The sequence below is a fragment of the Physeter macrocephalus genome, chromosome 19 (assembly GCF_002837175.3).
Source record: "Physeter macrocephalus isolate SW-GA chromosome 19, ASM283717v5, whole genome shotgun sequence".
Lineage (NCBI taxonomy): Eukaryota > Metazoa > Chordata > Mammalia > Artiodactyla > Physeteridae > Physeter > Physeter macrocephalus.
In genome coordinates, this window is record NC_041232.1 from 80967364 (window position 1) to 80990171 (window position 22808).

Below are 22808 nucleotides of genomic sequence, written 5' to 3' on the forward strand. Positions count from 1 at the left end.
CTGGAAGAAGCACAAAAGATTTCTTTCAAAATCTACAATTTTGAAAAGAAAGATTATAAAATACTCTTTAAAGTGTACAACTGAGGGGTGGGAAAAGCCAGCTTAATAGCCTAGTTATTGCTACAGATAAACTGCAAACATGTCCAATGTTTGGTCTCAACTATCCTTCAGCATAAAAATACTATTCTTAGTTACAAAAGAAAAATTGAATCTTCCCCCAAATTACCAATAAAAACATCTCTGGAATGTTGCTTGATACATACTAATACCATAAGAAGAATTAACTGGCAAAAGTACTTTAAAAACAAAATTCTCTGGATATGTAATAATTTAAGAATAAACTGCGAGGACTCATTTGTCCACTCTCCCCAGGCAATGAGACAGCCCATATAAATGAACTTTACAGAGATATTCTGAAGCCTCTGTCTTGTTCTGTACACACGTGCACGCGCGCGCGCACACACACACACACACACACACACACACACACACTCAGTTTTTCCTCCCACCTTATTCGGCTGCTGTTGTGAGAGCAGGGACCATTGGGCGTTTGCGGAGGCATACTGCCTCTATGGTAAATGGCCTCAGACTATTTCCAAAGAGTTCTTCTGTCCTACTTCTCTTGATGAAAGGTACTCCCTTTATCTAATCTGCAGATATATTTTACATAAAAGTATAGGTGGCGCTACGCTTTTCCTATTGGGTAGAATGCAAGCAGTTTGTGAGATTTAATTTTCTTATCGCTGTGAAGTATTTTTTGATCCCTTCATACACTACACTACTGAAGTTACAGCGAGTCTGCCCTCTCCAGGTATGGTGTAACCATAAATAGATAAACCATGGGAGGTGAGGAAGCATTAGAGAGAGAGAGCAACTGAGGTGTCAAAGATTCTGCTGTAAATTGCCATAATGAAGATGTAATCAGCTATTGATATGGTAGTTCATAAAGTAACTCTTTTTGATGTCTGAAACTCCTTCTTCAAATAGAGAGACCAACCAACTGACCCCACGCTTCAGAACCCTCGTACCTTGGTTGCCTGCAGGCTCGCCGTGCAGAGTCCTGCCCACACTCTCTGCCCAGACCCACGGCCTGTTTCCTCACCTCCGAGGCATCTGCTCACATCTCTCCTCCAGGAGGCCTTTTCTGACCACCCGACAAGAAAAACATCAACCTGTCTCCCCTTTACCCATCCTCATTTATTTTCTCCACACCATCTGATAAAACAGTTAAATTTTATTTACTGTTTACTGTCTGTCCCCTGTGCCGAGGACACAGACTTTATGTGGGCAGGGGTACGTGTCTGCTTTGTTCACAGATGCGTCACCAGCACCTACAACACAACGTGGCAAAGCATATGCTCCAAAATTTTTCTGGAATGAATGATCTTATATAAGGACAAAAAGGCAAGAACATTTAGTCTACATAAGGCCAGGGAGTGCAACAGTAAGAGCGTGGCTCCTTACTGAACCAGCCTGCGTGGGCTGGAATCTCGGCTCTGCCCCTTACTGTGTGCGTGACCCTGGGCAAGTTACTCATCTCTGGGCTCCAGTCATTTCCTTTATAAAACAGGGCCGCTAATGGTACTTCATGTGATTGATGTGAGGATTACATAAATTCACACAAACAAGCACCCATGAAGGTCTGTTATTGTTATTATTCATTCATTCCACAGGGACTGAATGAGCACCTGCCATGGGAAGGGCACTGTGCCCGACACCCAGGACACAACGGCATGAAACAGGAAGGCCCCGCCTTCACGGAGCCCTGAACCCTCTAGCCCCATCTCCGCCTCGCAGATTCTGCTCTGGCCACTCCTTTCTGCTTCTTGAATAGGCCAGCTCTCAGGGGCCCCGCTAGGCCCCGTAGGACCAGCTTCCTCACTAACTTCAGGCCACACGTCACTGTCTGAAAGCCCCTCCCTGACCACCCTATGCAGAAAAGCCCTGCCCCCCCAAACTCTGACCTCACTTCCTGTTCCTGCTTTAGTTTTTCTTCTTCGACGTCTAAGACATCATCAGGCATATATGTAGTTGCTCACTATCTACTCTCCCAACTTGAGGGAAAGGGTCTTTGCTTTATTCATTTAGGGAAGATCCTGGTACACAGTAGGCCCTTAATAAAGATTTGTTGGATGGACAGACAGAAAAATGGAGGCGATGGCCATTTTGCAAATAAGCACACTCACAAGTGAAAGCACTGCAATGGGACAGTGCTTGGCAGATGACGCACAGCGCTACCCAGCCTTGCCCTGGGGGGTCTGCCTTGTTCAGAAAGCTCAGAGAAGACATCACAAAGCAAAAGATACTGCTAGTCCACCGTAATTATCTCTAACCCCAAATAAATCATGTAGCCCTTCTTACAAAATCTGATTTTACGATAACACTTCTATTAGCAGCAACTACACTAAATATCTGTGAAGGAACAAATATAGATTTATTCCTATTAGACTGAGTTTTGAATATACACAGAATTTAGTCACTAAGTATTTCACAACTTCAATTTAGGTGGAAATGACAGAGACGGCCTAAAATCACAGAAGGGGAAGGTGGGCTATACAACATCCCCCTTTTTTAATACGGTGCTCAAAGATACCCAGATCCTTGATTAAACATTTCTAGCTGGTTAATGATGGAACCAGGAATACAATCTAGGTCTTCAAACTCCACTGCTCTTTTCTACCATCTATTAAGTAACCTGTTTCAAATAACCTCATCACACCACGTATATCCTGAGATTTTCAACCTTCTCCTGTGGTTAGTATATCCTCAGCAGAATTTACGTTTCTGGCATTTAAGGGTAAACGAACGCACATGCAGACGCAGGCGCTTACCTGAGCCTGAGTGTGTTCGACAGGAGGTGATGCAGGCAGCGGGGCCTGGAGCTCCTGGACGCTTGTCTCTATGAGGGTGGCATCTGCGATGCTGTGAAGGACAGAGAAGGAGCACCCTTCAGATGACCAGTATGCTTATTACTAAAGACTAATGCGTCAGAATTTAAAGTTCGGATATAACCATGAACAGAATTCAAGAAAAAGGATTTTTATAAAATAACGGAAATAAAGGTTTATAAAAAGTTACCCTACAATATTTCAGAACACAGGAAAAGATCTCATCAGATAAATGTGGGAAACAAAGAACTCTAAGAAAAATATCTAATGAAACCTATTAAAAGCAGAATAAAATATAATAAAGCCCTTTCAGAAGGAAAAGAAACAAGAGAAAGACCTTGGTGGTTACGTCCCTATTTAAAACAGGAAAAACATTTGCCAGGAAATAAGTTCTGATTTAGAAAGTAAAAAACAAAATAATGAAAAACAAACAGGAAAAAAAATTTTAAATCAGAAATAAAGAACAGGGATGGAAATATAAGCCTTTGCCATAAAAGAGTCTTTAATACCTCTGTGCCCTCAATGTCACAACAGACTCTTAACTGACTCTGGAGAAACAAGAATATTCCTAAAGCCCCATTCTGACCCTTTTTGAGGCAGGAAACATTCAAGAAGGAAAGACAATCGACTAGCAGTTTCCTTTTTTCAACTCTAGTAGGCATCAAAGTAGAAAAGATGACAAATGAATGTAAACAGAACTCACACCCTGCTGCTTATTATAAAGGGCAGAGTAAAGGAGTAATCACAACTGAGTGAAGGGAAGCAAGGAAGACTTCTTTCTTTTTAGACTGCTCTCATCCCAGAAAGAAAGAGAAAGCATTGTGATTTGGCAAAGAGGAGGAAGACATTTCAGACAATGAATGTTCAAAGGGCAGAGACACAGAAATGCAAATGAATATGTGGTGAACAGGAGGAAGGTACACTTGGCTAGAATAAACATATGTTAGGAGAAAAGGAACACTTAAGATAAGACAGTATCCTAGACAACATCACTTTTAACCCTAACAGTAACCCCATTACCTAGGTGTTATTAATGACACTTCAGAGATTAAAGTTACTTTCCCAAGGCTGCAACACTAGTGAGAGAACGACCTCTAATCAGGACTTAAGTCAGACAGAATTCAATATCCTTGGGTTTTTTAACTATACCATATAGCCAATCAGGAAATCAGAAAAAGTTACGTCAGACACTGATTAATATTAGATAAATGAAAGAACCAAATCATGATTTCCCTAAATTTTATCAGACTGCTTTCTAATAAAACTCTCAGGCTCCCATAACTCAATAACTCCAAATGAACTTTAAAAATGACTTTTCAAGCCAAGGGCATTATTCTGCTATGACTGCTAGGGAGACGACCCCCACGCCTTCTTCCATGCTGAGCGACCAAGGAGACTTGCATCGCATCCCTTGCACGTGGCAGAGGACAAATAAGGTTTCAGAACTTCGGCGTTTAAAAAAAATCAGGACGGGGAGCTGGGGAAGCTTAATAGTCAACATAACAAACCCACCCAGGTGCTTTAACAGATCTAAAATAAAAACTGTCGAGACAATTCTGGCAAAAGCAAAAACCTGCAGTCCACCCGCCTCTCTGGGAGTATTTATCTCTTACCTACAAAGAAGCTCTATGAGACGAGCTTGTCGAAAAGCATTTGCAGTGTCGCCTGGAGTCGTTGCCAAGAGGCTGTCTAGGAGGCTGCACGTCGCAGAAAGAAGAGGCGGAGTGACAAAAACACACTGTCTGGGCAGAGGAGCAGAAAGGGATGAATCATGAGGAAGCCGTGGAGTTGCAGTTTCATGCTGACCTATTATTGAAATAAGTGTGAAAATTATCACCATTTTGTTTACCTTGTGGTTATGTACAATATTCACAGGTTTTGATAACCAGAGGAAAGTTCCTAAAATTGCCAAAGAGAGATGGCTGGGAAATTCCCTTAACTGCTCAACACACCTCAACCCCGAAGCTAGGGAGGCAGACGTCCAACCCCTCCAGAGAGAGAGAGAGAGAGAGAGAGAGACAGAGAGAGAGAGACAGAGAGAGAGTGTGTGTGTGTGTGCGTGTGTGTGTACACAAGGGTGTGTGTGTGTCTACCTTGGGTGACAGTGTACTAGCCAAGACAAGAAGGGCAGAGCATGGTCTTGTGCAAACAGATGATCCACAATCCTTTTTTTGAAACTCTAGGGGTCAGAAGTGTTTCAGAATTCAAAATCTTTTTAGATTTTAGAAAAGTAATGAGGTACGTGTACCATGTATTAATTAAAACTTCCAACGGAATCTTGGGCATCAGCCCATAAGGAAATAAATATTTCTGCAATGTAGCAGACACATAATCACAGCAAGCAGGATGAATACATAAGCAAATACAACCTCAAACTAGAATGGGTCAGATTTTGCAGCCAACTATATGCAGGTACGGGCAAGTTTTACTGCCACCTGTGTTCTGAGAAAACTTTCCGTTTTCAGAGATTCTGGATTTTAGAATTGAAGATATGAGGGAACTTTCCTAGAAGACTCAGCAGGATACTGCTAACAAGAAAGCTTAATCTGCCTCAAGATTCCCTCATGACCGTCGTTTCTTATTTCTTTTTTAAAGAAACATTATATTTTGAATAAATCAAACTTACTGAAAAGTACAAGAGTACAAAAATTCCCAATATACCTTCACCCATATCCCTAAATATTAGTATTTTACCACATTTTATCTACCTACCTACCTACCTACCTTCTTATGACTGTTTGTGAGCTGCACACAAATGCCCCTTTAATCCTAAGTTAACTTCCTAAAAACAGGACTTTGTCTTTTATAACCACAGTACAATTATCAAAACCAGGAAATTAACATTGATGCAGTGGTACTATCTAATCCATAGACCTTTTCCAAATTTTGCATACTGTCCCACCAACATCCTTTACAGCAAAAGGAAAAAGTTCTTTTTCTTGTTTGGATCCAATTCGAGATCTGCTGTGCCTTTAGTTCTCATGTCTCTGGCTTTTGAACTGGAAGGGTTCCTCAGTCTTGCTTTGTTTTTCAGGACCCGGACATTTTGTGAAGAACACAAGCTAGTTCCCTTGTAGAGTGTCTGATGCTTGATGTTCCCTCATAATTAGATCTTCAGGACATTATATCATGAGAAACATGATTCCTATTTGGCCCATTATGGGTGGTGTTAACTTTGGCCATTTGATGGATTAAGGTGGTGTCTACTAGGTTTCTCCATTATAAAGTTATAATATTTTCCTTTGTAACTAACTAATTCCTTGGAGGAGGCACTTTGGAACTATTTACTGTCAAGAAAGATTTGATATTTTAAACTAAATTGGGAAAACTAAATTTAGGGAATTCCACAGAAATAGTTCAAATGCTTTTAAGGGAAAATTTTATATATTCACAAAAGATGTACTACATGCCTTCAGCACTTCTAGGGCAGCATACAGAAGAAAAGAATACCAATAAAATAGGAGGGCCTTAACATTTAAGAAATTCAAACTCATTCAATATATTTTAAAAAATTTAATATTTTATCTGGAGAGAACTACCTCAGTTATTTATATTTGTAATACTCAAATATACTAACATTTTTATTTTGTAATGATTCTTTTCAACTTTGTAGATCAAATGTATGCTTATAGATCATGAGACTCTGTTAAAGCCTTTCTTAAAACATAAAAGGATATTTCTTTTACAAAAGTTAGAAACTAAACTTGAAAATGACAAGTTGGACATCTAAAGTGGCCCTAATGTACATGATAGGGAAAATTCTCGTCATCCTGCTCTAAATCGCTTTGGGGCATAGTAATTCCCTGGTTAATCAATAATTAACAGAACAAGAAATAAAAGGACTAACCAGCTTCTTGGAGAAATCCTTCACGGAGAATTCCAGCTGAGGGCACTATAATCTCATTATCACTAAAAAAATTTTATCTTAACACTAACTATTTTAAAGAGACGGAATTTAGAAAGATATGTAACAACAAAATTGCTTTAGTCTTAAGGCTCACTGACAAGATATATTTAATGCTTTCCAGTACTATTCAAAGATTTGTTGGCAGATTCAACAAAAAGGAGTAAAATACTTTTGTGTCAAATACATACACTGAAGTAATTGGTAAACAGTAAAACTGTGCATGAATATATATTCTAAGCACAATCCTTGAAAATAAAATAAATCCAAGTCAAGAATAATGAAATCAAAAAACAAAAACCACACAACTGTATGTTCACATAAAAACCTGTATGACTGTTTGTAGCATTATTATTCATAAAAGCCAAAAAGCAGAAAAAATCCAAATGTCCATCAACTGATGAATGGGTAAATGAAAAGCAGTATATCCATATATATCCATATAGTATATCCACATAGTGGAATATCATTCAGTAATAAAAAATGAATCACTGATACAGACTACGACATGGATGAATCTTAAAAATATTATGCTGAGTGAAAGAAGCCAGACACAAAAGAACACATATCGTATGATTCCGTTTTTATGAAATGTCCAAAACAGGCAAATCTATAAAGAGGGAAAGTATATTAGTGATTGCCTCAGGCTGGGGAGAATGGGGGAGATCAGGAGTGACTGCTCATGGGAACAAGGTTTCTTTTTGGGGAGATGAAAATGTTCTAAAACTGACTGTGGTAATGATTGCACAACTCTGTGAATATATTAAAAAACAATGAATTGTACACTTAAAATGGGTGAACTGTATGAATGTGAATTATATCTCAATAAAGCTGTTTAAAAAATAGTAACGTAACACACTCTTAGAAATAAATATTCATGAAATTCATTATCAAATTTCATTTCATGCTCTGTGTCCTTAGCCACTTAAAACAATCTGAGTTTGCTCCTTTTGTTCTTAAGAGGATCAAATGAGTACTTTCTATAATTAAACTCTTTTGTATACTGTTAACATAAATTACTAAAAGCCAAAACGAGACATTGTTTAGGAAGTTATGGAACAAACACTGTAATGAAAATTCAGAGTAAAGTCTTACTTAAGCAAGTATCTCTAAAGTTTTAGAAAGCATTTTCTCTGCACATGCTTATATTTCAGTGTTTAAAATTACCTTTTTTGGGGGTAGTATATTCCATATAGGTTAGGAATTTAATGCTACTGAATAAAGGTCTATCTACTGCCTTAGAAGAAACAAAAGTTAGGTTGTAATCTATATAAATACATAAAGCATAAAGCATAATAGTGTTGGAGGCAGTGCCTAACACAAAGAGTAAAATCGATATATTGTCATTAATAAAAATAAATCCTAGGCTACTCATCACACATTTCTAACAAAATAACAAAATAAAACACTTTGTGTGCTTTAAAATGAAAGCATAGGCTTCGCAAAATACTTATGACCCCATTCTCGCCACTTTCAAGTGGACTACTGTGGTAAATTGAGGTGTTTTCCCAAAAGGGAAAAAAAATGAAGCTAATTAATATTCATTAGTTCCTCGATTCAAACACCAAATATCTATTCTTATCTAATAGGAAACCATATGGCAGACTGTTTATTTGATGGCCAAATTCCCATTTATTAGTTAAGAGTATTTGTTTTGTTAATTTCTGATATATTTATTCTATCATGTTCTGTGATATTTCATTTTGTTCTTATCTAGACAGTTTGTTCTGTGACTTACTTAATTTGGTTCTTATCTAAACATTTACTTTCAACATATCTGCCTGGACCAACTTATTATTTTTATTTTTGAAAGTAGAATGTCTTCCTAAAAGGATACCTTGAGCCACAAACTGGTCATGTGAGGCTTCAGGGAGAGGCGCCGTGCAGAGCACTAGCGGCTGAAATTCAGCACTTGCCGACGAAGCTGCCACCTAGGGATCAGTAAAGAAAATCATTCTATACTCAGAACAGTCACTCATTAACATTACTAATTGGAAAATGAAACACGAGCAATACATATACAAGATATCCTCAAACAAAAAGGTATATTACAAAAGTACACTAGTTCGTATAACTGGAAAATACTCCATATCTTGAGAGTTAAAACAGTTTTTTGAATGGCATTTTCTACTTCTTATAGGACCTGTTACAGTTTATAGAAATCAGTAACTCAAAGGAGCAAAGTTTTGATGTGAAGCCCATCTAGATTTTAAGGTCCTGATAAAGCCTATTTATTCCCACTTATGCTCAAATGTTGAAAGGCTAAGAAAAAAACTACTTTATAATTCATTGTGTCCTTCAAGATATTTTGCCCTTCTTAATTCATAATAAAAGGGTTTTTTTAAGTTTCAAATGGCACACACAAATTGTAATAGTGCCTCTAAAAGAATCAGCAGAAGTATTAAAAGATTGTCCTCTACCTCTCCCCATGTCACAAATGAACTGTTTTTAAAAATTAGGCAATATCTGACATTGTTCTTCAGAATACATTTTTTGGAAACATTAAACATAACAGAAATTCTGTAGAAAACAAACACAATTTCATGCACAGCTTTACCAATGAGCAGGCTGTAAAAGCCTTAAAACTGAAAAAGCCCAAACTGATGTCAAGTACCTCACATGTGGAAAATACTGTATCTTCCCATCAATTTTCTTTTCTCTGAGACAGCATGGACTCTCCATACTTGGATAAGCTCCAGGTCCGTGCACGCACACAGGTAAGCCGTCTACAGAACTTATGAACCAACCCTACCACAAACCCAGATACTGTACAGCTCATGATATTTGCGTATTGATTACATATCTATTCTGACGCTTAAAGTAGGTACCTTAGACTTGATATAACAGGATGAAAACAAAACCCAAGGTTATTTTCATTTGCAGTTTCTGATAGTAAAGAGAATATAAATTTGAAGAAAATGGCACACGCAATTAATACATAGTTTTTAAAACTCCCTCTTTCAACTTAAGACCTCAATCGCCTCTCATCACTTCAAGTATGACATTACAGTAATAAGAAATAAGTGACAGAAGCTGTAGCCAAAAAAGTAAGCTAAGCACATAAAGTCATCTAAAAATGAAGGCTGGATAAATCTCAGTCTAAATAAATCACTCATAAATAAGCATGTATAAAATGCCTTATTTGATATAACATTAGATCTACATAACAGGGAAAAAACCTAAAGACATTTTAAAAATTATATTTACCTACAATTGGTTATAAGAGATGTGTTAAAAAAAAAAAACCAGTTCCTGTCAATAGACATCCAGATAACTTTTAGCGTGTGAAGCAACAAGCACACACGGAGACTGACATCACAACCGTGCAGGAGCTGATGAACGAGCCTGGCTCCTGCCACAAGCTCCCTTGGTTACACAAGAAAATTTAAGAGGACAAGGATGCCGGAATCCTTTATCTTTTCACTGAACATCCTTTCAGTTGGCAAACACTCAAGCAGTCCTCACTACTGATGAAAACAGAGATAGCATTCACTGCAGGAAAAGAGAGCTTCTGAGGGCCACTAAATACCTGGCTCATTAGAACGCTAAGGTGCCATTCGTGACCAAGGTCAGGCATTAATAAACGCCATGATTTTCCTCCGTATAGTCCAAGGAAGGGATACACAAATTTTGAAAATATGATTTTAGAAAGCATCTAATAGTTGCATTATAACTTACCCCATATGGCTGAGAAAACACAAGAACTTCTTTCTATAGCAATATACTGTGTTTGAAAAATTGATTAGGGGTGATTTGTATTTCTACTAGCCTATCTATATTTTTAAAATTTGCTATATTAACATATTACTATTTTAATAAATAAAGGTAAAAAAGTATTAAGCTGACTTGCTCTACTACTATGCTCAAATCCTGCTTGCTTGAAAATAATCTTCAATGGACACTCATTTGATTATATTTAATAATACACATCAATACATAAATGTATTGTCATCCTGTTCTATAAAATAACTTTTAACTACCATCAAACAAATGTCACTTCATCTTTCTCTAATGTCCTTTGTAATGCTTCATGACATTTTACTTTGCTGAAATGCCTTCATATCTTTACAGCTGTTATCGCTTATCTCTTCAAATCCAAACCTGGACTCAGCTCTTCTGGCTCACCCCACCTGGTTACACCAGGAATCAAACTTCAGCCTTCTTCCCACCCTCAAAACAACCCCATCTTGCATCTTCTGAATATCTAAGGCATTCAGTACCACACAGCTTGGCATTCAGCTATTTCCTAATTATGCTTTATGCTCTCAAGTAGACTTTCAAACCTCATAAGTGGGTACTGAATTCTAAGACATATTTGAGTATCTTTTTAGTTCCTTGCAAATGTGTACATAATACAAAAAAGGGATTGATCCTTTAAAACCCATTTCAATTGCCACTTCTTACACAAAATCACTGCCTATTTCATCATTCCTTCTAATCTAAGCTCACTGCACCCTGCCTGTAACATCTATTTCGGGACTGATCACATCTTGCTTTGTAGTGAAGGAGCAAAACATCATGGCCAACGACCTGGGTTCTAGAGCCAAACACACTTCTGGATTCAAATAACGCTCTACCAGTTAGCAGTGCTGGAACCTTACACAAGACACTTATTCATTCCATGCCTTAATCTCTTCTTCTGTAAAACAGTAAGATGATTTTCAATTTTTTAAAGACTAAGAGGACCCATGAGTAAAATTTCTCTATAAATGTTTAAATAAACTTAAAGTAAAATCAGTTTTCCTTAAATTAGTGCTCCAGGAAGTTTGAAAGAATCACATATTTCACAAAGAAAAGCTCAAAAGCAAATGACCCACATTTCCTCTTTTTTGATAACCGATAAAACAGATTTTAAAAAATACAGACATAGGGCTTCCCTGGTGGCACAGTGGTTGAGAGTCCGCCTGCCGATGCAGGGGACACGGGTTCGTGCCCCCGTCCGGGAAGATCCCACATGCCGCGAAGCAGCTGGGCTCATGAGCCATGGCCGCTGAGCCTGCGCGTCCGGAGCCTGTGCTCCGCAACGGGAGAGGCCACAACAGTGAGAGGCCCGCGTACTGAAAAATAAAAAAAAAAAAAAAAAAAAAAATACAGACATAACTCTGCTCAAGAACAGCAGAAAAGATCCAATTTTGTTCTTAAAGCTGTTGCTACAAACTGGTTTGTCCTAGGCATAAACACCTATCTAGTTTGGGTATTTCTGAGAAGTAGAAATGTGATTTCAGGAGGAAAAACAACTGATACCTGACCCCTCTTCCCGTTGGGAAAGAGACACTGAGTCGAGGGAAGCCATCTCTGAAAAGGCATTTATTTACCAGGGCAACACTCCCAAGGTAACAATGACACTCCTTACTCTACCTATAATTTACAAAACATACAAGTCGCAATCAACTAAACTAATATTCATTAGATAACACCATTAAAGTCCCTAATGTGGCATTAACAGCACAGAAAGAAAGGCTAATGACCCAGCAACAGCACACTGGATGATACGACCCATATCAAAAGACAGTGCTGGGCTTCCCTGGTGGCACAGTGGTTGAGAATCTGCCTGCTAATGCAGGGGATACGGGTTCGAGCCCTGGTCTGGGAGGATCCCACATGCCACGGAGCAAGTAGGCCCGTGAGCCACAGCTACTGAGCCTGCGCGTCTGGAGCTTGTGCTCCGCAACAAGAGAGGCCGCAACAGTGAGAGGCCCGCGCACCGCGATGAAGAGTGGCCCCCACTTGCCACAACCAGAGAAAGCCTTCACACAGAAATGAAGACCCAACACAGCAAAAATAAATAAATTAATTAATAAACTCCTACCCCCAACATCTAAAAAAAGACAGTGCTTTCCTCAGAAAGACAAAGTGGAAAAACAAACCAATCAACAAATTGCATCTTTTCTCAATTCTGGGAGACATACAAAATAAGGATATAAATAACCAGATAAACTCATTAGCAAGATTTACATCCACTCAACTGATACCTCAATTTGTAACTTCAACATTTTCTTATACCTGAGAAAGTATTAGTTGGTCTGGGTACTGACAGTTTAGGTTTAAAGTAATACTGCTATAAGGGCTTCCCTGGTGGTGCAGTGGTTAAGAATCTGCCTGCCAATGCAGGGGACACGGGTTTGATCACTGGTCCAGGAAGATCCCACATGCTGCGGAGCAACTATGCCCATGTGCCACAACTACTGAGCCTGCACTCTAGAGCCCGCAAGCCACAACTACTGAAGCCCATGTGCCTAGAGCCCGTGCTCCGCAACAGGAAAAGCCACTGCAACGAGAATCCTGCATGCCAAAAAGAAAGAAAGAAAGAAAGAAATTTAAAGTAATGGTATAATGAATAAACTCAGCCAAAAAGAAAGAAAGAAAGAAAGAAATTTAAGGTAATGGTATAATGAATAAACTCTCCATATTTGTCTCCTGCTGGAAAAAAGATACATAGTATATCTCATATGGTAAGGAAAACATGACAATTCGTAGAATTGGGGTAATTAGATTAATTTTTGTGAATAAAAGTCACCAATTCAGTGAGTAATTCACCAATACCAAAACTCTTCTGTTTGGAAACCAAAAAAGAAAGAAAAAAGTTGACTGTAAAAATTCTAACAGGTAATACTCATCTTTTGAGAAACTACAAGAAGGTAAATCTTACATAAGACTATATATATGAATTCTTAAAAAAAAAAAAACCAGATTTCACTGGTATGTATTTCTAAAAGTCTATGTGATATCCTAACATAAAAAAGTTAAAGACTTTTGCATTAATAGAGGTGTTTCTATTTTAATAATGATTATAAGTGACATATTTCCAAAGTGTTTCTTGGAAAATCTAGTATCTTAATCTCTAAGATTTATATATTATTATAAAATAGAGAAATGCAAAAGTTTGATTTGCTTTTGTTTTTTGTATGTAAGTTTCCTTGTATAGAATAAATATAACTTGGGGATTTCCCTGGTGGCGCAGTGGTTAAGGATCCGCCTGCCAACGCAGGGGACGTGGGTTCAAGCCCTGGTCCGGGAAGATCCCACGTGCCGCGGAGCAACTAAGCCAGTGTGCCACACACAACTACTGAGCCTGCACTCTAGAGCCCGTGAGCCACAACTACTGAGCCCGCGTGCCACAACTACTGAAGCCCGCATGCCTACAGCCCGTGTTCCATAACAAGAGAAGCCACCGCAATGAGAAGCCCACACGCTGCAACGAAGGGTAGCCCCTGCTCGCCACAACTAGAGAAAGCCCACATGCAGCAACAAAGACCCAACGCAGCCAAGTTAATTAATTAATTAATTATTTTTAAAAATGTAACTTGATATCTACAAAATAGCTAACTCAAAGTTATTTACAGCAATTACTATTTACTACATACCTACTATAAGCAAAGAACTGAAGAATGTACAAAGATTTCAAAGTTAGTCTACAGCCCTTTAAACAAACAGGGTAACCTAAGAAGAATTATTTTTAAGCACATATTAACGCTGTACTTCTGTGAACTAAATAACCAATTAATACAATTCCCTTTAGCATTGAATCATATAATTATTTCTCTTATTGAGACAAAGATACACACTATTTCTAGCTTGCAAAAGAAAGCATGACATCTAGTGGAACTGGAGTAATTATTCTGTTTTTCTAAATAAAGGTTCAATTTAGCACTAAACATAAACTCTTCTGAGTCTAGAGAAAAAAAAAAAGTCTCTTAAAACTTAGCAAAAAGTACCAGTCTCTTGATAAACTGTAGGTGAATCTTATTAATGCCTGTATAATTATTTAATTCTCGTATTATTTTTGCTCCTGGAAGCAGTGGTGTCGAGGCTTTGCCTTCCTAATAGGTTCTACAACACAGTATATTGTTCCCAAAATACATTGCAATGCTTTCCAGTTGAGAAAAGCATGATTTTGTATGCTTATAAAACAAATGAAACCTAGCATGTCATTATTTAGAAATACTTAGTGTCTCAAACTTTTTAGAACAAAGCACCTTATAAATAAAAAAAAAAAGGAAGAAAGGCAGGCAGGTGTACATAAATTTCAGGTATTTCAGATAATCAAGACAAGCTTCTATTTGATGCAAGCATGTAAAAATGTGTTTAAAATCATTAGTGCCACACTGGAATCATCTGAATGGATCAACATTCTTCAAACTGCCTTGTCCTTAAGCAAAATTTCAGGGTAATCAAGCATTACTAATCATATGGGATCTGTTCTCTTTTTCTACTACTACTGATAAACATTTTAAAACTTTTGAACTTCGGTTCTATCAAAAAAGGTAGGAAAGAGGTTGAAAATTCATTTAAAAGGATATTCAGTGCACTTATTTGAGCAAGACAGACACTAGTTCTGCAAAAGATGGCACTTTAAATAAATCACAGTTGTTATGGTCATAACCTTATATTTCACATCCATTCTTATCCTTCCACTATGTAAATTCAAATTTTTTCAGAAATTCAAAGTGTAGCACTTATGCGTTCTTTGGAAGTACCATTGTTTCCAAAGTGGAGAGAGAACTTGGATCTCGATCTTGACTGGACATCCGAGATGGAGCCCTCCAAAACTTGAATGAGTCATCTAAACCTGTGACAACAAGAAAACTGTCAACGTGAATAGTCTCCTGGGTACTGTAATGATTAACGGAAAGAATACTGCTTACATGAAACCAATCCAGAACTAAAGAAGTGTGAAAGAAGTGTGCCTAATTTTTATTTTTCTTAATTAATTTAAATATACAGCATGTCTCACAAAAAAATTTAAAACAATTAGTTGACTGTGCTTTAGCTTAATCTAACACAATTTAGCAAGAGCACCAGCTCCCAAACTTCAAAGTGCAGAAGAATCATAAAGGGCTTGTTAAAGTGGTTTCCTGAGTCCCATTCCCAGAGATTCCATTCCCCAAGTCAAGGTCAGGGGTGGCGTAAATCTGCATTTCTAACAAGCTGGAAGCAGATGTCAGTGCTGCTGGTTCAAGGGCCATGCTTCCAGTAACACAGATACAGAGAAATCCAAACAATTAAAGCGGTCCCTTTCCTCACAGGGACATTTGTTTAGAATGTTCAAAAACTTCATCAAATGTCATTCTCCTCTTAATGCCTCCAAGAAGTGAGCAGAAAAGTGAACTAGATATTTACATTTAAGTATTTCAGGGTAAGGGAACTTCATGTGTGCAGTTTACTCTTAAATGGCTCAGAAAAAATATATATATATGTATATATGCATATAAATAAATATATTTCACTTATACGCACATACATACACACGGTGTAGGAGGGCAAATATAGTAAAATGTTAACATTTGGGAATTCTTTGTTCTATTCTTGTACCGTTTCTGTGGGAAATTATGTCAAGATTTTTTAACATTACTTTAAAATTTTTAAATTTTTATTATTTTATATTTATTTTTATCTTAAAATTTTTATTCTTACTATTAAATTATCATTTATTATTATGAGACATAATTATCATTTATATGCACTAAGATCTTAGGAAATCCAAGAGAATCTACAAACAAGTAGAAATTAAAAGATTTCAGCATATATTTTGATAAATGAGTTAACATTCCAAAAAACAAATAGCTTTTCAACATATTAGCAAAACAAATTAGAAAATTTAGTAGGAAAGGTCTCATTCTTGATTGCCTGGGAAGAATCTTCCAAAAATTTAAGACATTAATACAGGAAAAAACTATAAAACTTTACTGAAGGCCATGAAATAACTTATGAAACATTAGTAAGATGTCAAAAACGGTTTCCATGAAGAATTTATAACATAGAAAAATGCTTAGGCAATGTTTAGTGAAAGGAGGAAATACAAAAATGTAATAAGATATGAACACAATTATGTAAAACAAACAAAAGCTATACAGAGAAAGAAGACTGGAAGAAAATACACTGTAAGGTAACAAAGGCAATCTCTGGGTAGTGGGACAAGAGATGAATGTTTTCCTGTGTAATTTTCATTATTTTTCAAATATTTTGTAACAAAACAAACACATAGGTTTTTAACAGTTTAAGAAATGTTACATTTCAATCAAAATATAAATATAATATTCTTACCATTTAAATCATTGCCTTCAGAAGTTCCATTAAGAGCAGAACAATTCGAATCAAACGTATACCGTCCCAGGTAACAATGTTTTACCATCTGATTCAAATGTTCATAAAAATGGCAGTGGTACAAAAGAGCCTGAAGGGCAGGTTTTCCTATGAGTGACAGGCCAGAGTCCTCATCATGGACACAGGGGCCCTGTAGGAAAAGAGGGGGAGAGAGACAGTGATTTATCACTTAATTTCTTCAAAAAGACCCACGTCTCCCCACATTCCCCTCAACGAAACAAATGGGTCCCAGATGCGACCATTCTCCTTTCACCTGCCTCTTGCCACACGTACACCAGCCTGACCCGGGCAGAGGATTTCACAGGATTCAAGGTCTCTGCTGCCTAAAAATCCACTGAAGGCAGAAGGCTGATCTAGTCTCTCTCTTGAGGGGCCACTTAGCTTAACGTAGTTCTACAAAATGGCACAGCTTTAACCAAGTAATTATATACTTGAGCCACAAAAAGAGTAAAAGCAGTATTTTGCAACCCACACAGAACAATGAAATAAGTTGTATTAAAATATCTGAAATAACGTGGTCCAAATAATTATGTTTAAAATTATTTTTTGTACCTATCAATAAACTAGATAGAATGAAAAGGCTCGCTGATATCCACAGTAAAATCTGTTTGCCACTTTACTTCCCACTGAATTAACCCTTCTTCCAAGGTAATTCCTTGCATACATGCATGCATGTGTGCAAACACACACACACACACCGCTTCCAGCAGGAGGCTGAAAAGGATCTGCCATTGCAAAATTTTAATATCTTTGCACTTTTTTTCAAATAATTTTTTGCACTGCCACTCACTACTTTTCCTGGAATATCCAAAAGGCAAAAATCAAGCAATCCGTTAAAAGTCTGCAAAGGATCGGTTTAAAGTATGCAAATAACCACATCATTAGTTTATAAGTATTTCTCTTTTTTGGAAAATGATAATCAATATAGTTAAGACTTTTCAAACAGACCATAACAGAGAGAAAAATAAAAGATAGAAAATCGAAATCTAAGTGCCAACAGGAAAGGTCTGGTCAAAGCCTATTCAAAGTTTACCGTTAACTGAAATTTGCATGCGCGTCCCTTCTCTCATGCCTCCTGATCACCAAGGAATGATGGATATTAAAACTTACTACCCAGGAAGATAAAGTAATAGTGAAACGTATAATTACAGTTAAAGATATAATTACATTAAGAAGATTATTTCCATTAACCCTTCTCTTTAAGAATATTATTAAAATTAAATGTCTTACTTCAATATTAAATACTTTTTATTGTTATGAATTTGTTATTGTTGTGTTCTAATAAACCTACCCAACACTGTGAGCTTTACTCTTTACAAATAGAGCAATTTACTTGTCCAAGAAGAAATAAGGCTCTTTAATGAGCAGTCACATACGCTGGGCACCGTGTCAACTTTAAATCCGGAGCTTGAGAAGCAGCAGGCGAAACAGAGAGGAGTACATGAACAGGGTCACGTGGCTCCCATCTGTGAACCAGGTACACATTTCAGGCAACGTGGCCCTTTCGTGCATTACTTTATTTAAATATCTAGGACGAAGTAATTCATCCAAAGCCACAGAGCCAATCCTAACATTCAAAATGTTCTTTTAAGCAACTTATAGCATTCATAAATGTAAAAGGCACACATGAGATCTGCAATAGTTGCTTAACATCACAAATTAAAGCCCTCATTATACTGATTCCAGGAAGGATCAACAACCAAGAGGAGAATTAAAAATAATTCAGCGAAGGTTACTAGCTTAATTGCAGCTGTGTAACAAAGCCCAATAAATCAATAAAATAAAATTATTAAACAAAGTACCACAAACACTGTTTTTTAATTTATTTCATAATAATACTAAGAATAATTGTCAAATATTTTATTATACATATTATATAAAATTATTCAAAATTTTTTCTTGTGCAAAATTGTGTCTATATAATTGTTTCCCGGATGAGTTAACAGCCACAGTCCAAATTAACAAAGGTTTAGCCAAAAATAGATGAAGGAATGTAAACTGTATAAATGCTGAAAACAAGTTCCTCAAGAGTTCTTAAATCTGCAGATTCTTTATTCGGTAAAGGCCCACTGAGGCTGATGGTTTCACCATGTGCTAGAAGGAGAAGTGTTACAAACCCACTGTCTTCTAAAATCCATCTTTTCTGTAGTTATAAATATTTTCAAAGTGAGATATTACACATGTAAATATGATGTAGAACTATAGTAGTTATTCTATAAATATGTATAATTATCATGGTATATAATTGACATAATAGTCACCCTTTAATTAATATATTTTAAAAATTCATTTTTTTCTCTAGTTCTTACTAATATAAAAAGAAAAATGATTTAGAAAATAAAGATAACAAAAGAAGTCATAAAAGACATAAATGTAAATCCACCTAGTAAAGTTTAGAACCTGATTTTTTTTCTTCGCCTATAAGTCACAGTGAAAATTATTTAGCCTACCAAGTTGAAAAAGTTAAACTAATTCTGATATGAACAAAAAAATTAATATCCCAGAATTTTAAAACCAAGAGATAGAAAAGATAAGGAGCAGAAAATTAATTCAAGAGGCCTAATATAAGACTCATATAATTTCTGGAAAAATAAAGAAAAAGGAAAAGTCATTTTTAAAATAAATAAATATGAAAAAAAATTGTCAGAGCCAAAAGAAATAGAACATCTATGTCTCCAAATTAAGGAGCTTAATAAATATCAAGCAAGAGAAATCAAAAAAAGACAGAGAATCATAAAATTCTAGAACATTAAAGACAAAGTGAAGATAATAAAAGAAAAAGTCATCCATAAGAGGTAAAAAGAATCAGATGGAAAAATTCTGAAGAGTGCCTGCATGCTCTCCCTCTTTCGTTTTGCCTCGTTGCAGCCGAGAAAGCAACATGGGTCACCAGCAGCTCTACAGGAGCCATCCAGGAAAATTCGGCCAGGGTTCTCACTCTTGCTGCGTTTGCTTAAACCGGCAGGGTCTGATCCAGAAATATGGCCTCAATATGTGCCGCCAGTGTTTCCGCCAGTATGCGAAGGACATCGGCTTCATTAAGTTGAACTAAGTGTGAACTTCTTGAATGGGTCATCAAGCATATCTACTTTCCTCAGAAACAATACTAACTCTCTGTATATAAATAAAAATGTTAAAACTTAAAAAAAAAAAAAAAAGAATCAGATGGGTATCCAACTTCTCATCCGTAGCACAAGATGTTAGAAGACAGTGGAGCAAAATTCTTATGAGGAATGATTTCAGCCTAATACCTAGCAGCCCAAACTATCAATCCAGTGCAATTTAAATACATTTTCAAACAAACAAGAACTCAGAAGTTTGTCACTCATGCATTTGTTTTTAGGTAGGAATACAATTATTTTGAGGATGATTACTAGGAAAGGGGATTCTAACTGAAGAGAAAGGATGATTAAGAGCTTAGAAAAACCTGAGCTATGATACGGACTCACAATGCAAGAAAAAAAATTAACAGAAACTCCAAGGGCAAAAAAATCACCCAACGCCCAAATCAGGTTTTTAAATCTCTCACACACACACACACACACACACACACACACACACACACACACACACACACAAATAGCAGGAAAGTTTTCCTCTGAGTGCCAGAGGGGTCATAGCCCTGGAAGCATAGATAAGGAAGTGTAACCACAGCCCAACAAATAATGGCTCTGTAGCAAATTACTAGTTTTCACTTTTTAGAATCAACTTATAGATATAAGGAGGCTGTAGAAGAGAATCTAACCGTAATCAGCCTTCAAAAAGTAAGAGTAGAGATGAAACTGGCAAAGATTGGCAGTAGAAATGGGGGACGAGATACCGATAAAAGGAACAACTTAGCCGCATCTTACCTTCTAAATGGGGGCGGGCAAGAGATATGACCCATAGGTAAGGAGACCAGAAACAGCAGGGGTGACCAGGGGAGAAACTAAGAGCGGTAACAGAACTATGTTGGCAGGACATTGGTTAAGTGAGCTAAATCCTATGTATTGACACACTAAGGAACAAACATACTGTATTACTGCAAACACACTATTTAGAGACAGGAAGGAAACTACCTGAAGAATTAAACTCAGTAGGAGGTAAAGCTGTCTCTGTGAATGAAGAGGGTAAAGAATTTCATTATAAGCTCTGTTAGCTTTTTTAACCATATATATTCATTACTTGAAAAAAATAATTTCTTCTAAAAATTCAAACACTTCACTCAAAATATTTTTAAACTTCTCAAACAAAACCAGATGATCTGGAATATGTACATATTACATAACCACTATTTATTTCTTATTTGATTTATTTTAGCTAAGCATTTAGCCTGAATCCCCAGTCTCCACGTGCCAGAGCTTCCTAGTAGCAATGGCACATTATCAACAGAGCTTTAATCACAGCAGTGAATCCAAGTCCAGCATAAGCGCAAAAGATGGTGTGGCTCAGGCTTTCCACACATGACTAATGTACAAGGGCCAGAACAATGAAGCCTTTCACGCACGTACTAGGCTTCGCTCCATAGATTCATCAGTAACTGATGGGGCTGTCTTCTGGTAAAGTGGGGAAATCAGCACAGTCTAATTGCTCTGTCTCAGGACATCTATATCCTTACCAGCCTTGCCCTCAGGTGAGTGCTCGGGCTGCCAGATCACCTGCAAAGTTGCCAGGGAGAGCTGAGAAGGACAGTATGCAAAGAAAGAAAACTCTTCAAATCACCAGGAGCCGTAACAAATAAGTTTGCAAAGAAAACAGCAATTTTGTCATAGAACACTCCGATTAATTTGAAAATTTTGTTCTCAAGGATGCAATAAGCTACAATATTACATTTAAGACATTTTGCTCCTAGTGTCACAGTACTAACATACCCATTAGCTATGATTCAAAAGGAACTAGAAGCAAAACAAAATTACATGTAAGAAGAATGGAGAATATTTTCAAGAAGAAAAAGGAATTATTTGGATACATAACAAATTTTTTAAATGCTATAATGTAATGCAGAGATTGAAAAAAATGACCCTAATTACATAAGAAATCCCTAACTGCATATAAATTATGAATATAGTTAAAATGGTACTGTTTCTCTGACACCAAGTACTTAGCATTTTGTGAAATCGATACTCATAATGATCCATGATGAACACATTAGAAGATGAAAAATATGCATTGATAATTATCACATCAAATATGAAAACGATACATACTACAACTATAAATGAGTCAGCCATCTCTCTACAACACATATAAACACATATGCAGACAGTCTAGCTATGTCCACTGAGAGTGTATAGAAGCAAAGACCCCTCCCTTGGAGCAACGAGCATATCTAGAACTCATTTATATATACATTCTCCAATGAAAGAAATCAGGGCTCTTTGAGCAAATATCTGATTCCAGGGTGGCGCTGGGAAAGTCGAGAACATCTTGCTATGCCAGAAAGTAAACAAGTACTCAAAGGTTGATAAAGACATGTTAAAAGGATATAGGAGTCTTCGTGAAGGAAGTCCTCCTAGCCAAATCTGAAACAATTTGAACATCTAAATAAATAATGATAGAAAGAGATCATAATCCATGAAACATACTAAGAATCCTTGAGAGGATTGAGGCAAGATGGCGGAAGAGTAAGACGTGGAGATCACCTTTCTCCTCACAGATACATCAGAAATACAGCTACACGTGGAACTTCTCCTACAGAACACCCACCGAACGCTGGCAGAAGACCTCAGACCTCACAAAAGGCAAGAAACCCCCCACGTACCTGGGTAGGCAAAAGAAAAAAGAATAAACAGAGACAAAGAATAGGGACGGAACCTGCACCAGTGGGAGGGAGCCGTGAAGGAGGAAAGGTTCCCACACCCTAGAAGCCCCTTCGCGGGCGGAGACTGCGGGTGGCGGAGGGGGAAGCTCCGGAGCCGCGGAGGAGAGCGCAG

General features: G+C 37.1%; 2 protein-coding genes across 9 annotated transcripts in view; one reads left to right on the plus strand and one right to left on the minus strand.

Moving 5' to 3' along the window:
- RTTN (rotatin) overlaps positions 1-22808 on the minus strand; it is a 181620-nt gene that overhangs the window by 70212 nt on the left and 88600 nt on the right. For all 8 annotated transcript variants that reach the window (XM_028480194.2, XM_028480196.2, XM_028480195.2 and 5 more), the window contains 5 exons: positions 16837-17026; positions 15270-15361; positions 8630-8723; positions 4502-4694; positions 2832-2922 (listed from right to left, as the gene is read on the minus strand). In XM_028480194.2, coding sequence (XP_028335995.1) covers positions 2832-2922; positions 4502-4694; positions 8630-8723; positions 15270-15361; positions 16837-17026 — 660 coding nt within the window. The remainder of the gene's footprint in view (positions 1-2831; positions 2923-4501; positions 4695-8629; positions 8724-15269; positions 15362-16836; positions 17027-22808) is intronic.
- LOC112067610 (40S ribosomal protein S29-like) lies at positions 19755-20038 on the plus strand. The gene has a single exon (XM_055080378.1). It carries the CDS (start codon positions 19778-19780, stop codon positions 19946-19948), a length of 171 nt encoding a protein of 56 aa, XP_054936353.1. The 5' UTR covers positions 19755-19777; the 3' UTR covers positions 19949-20038.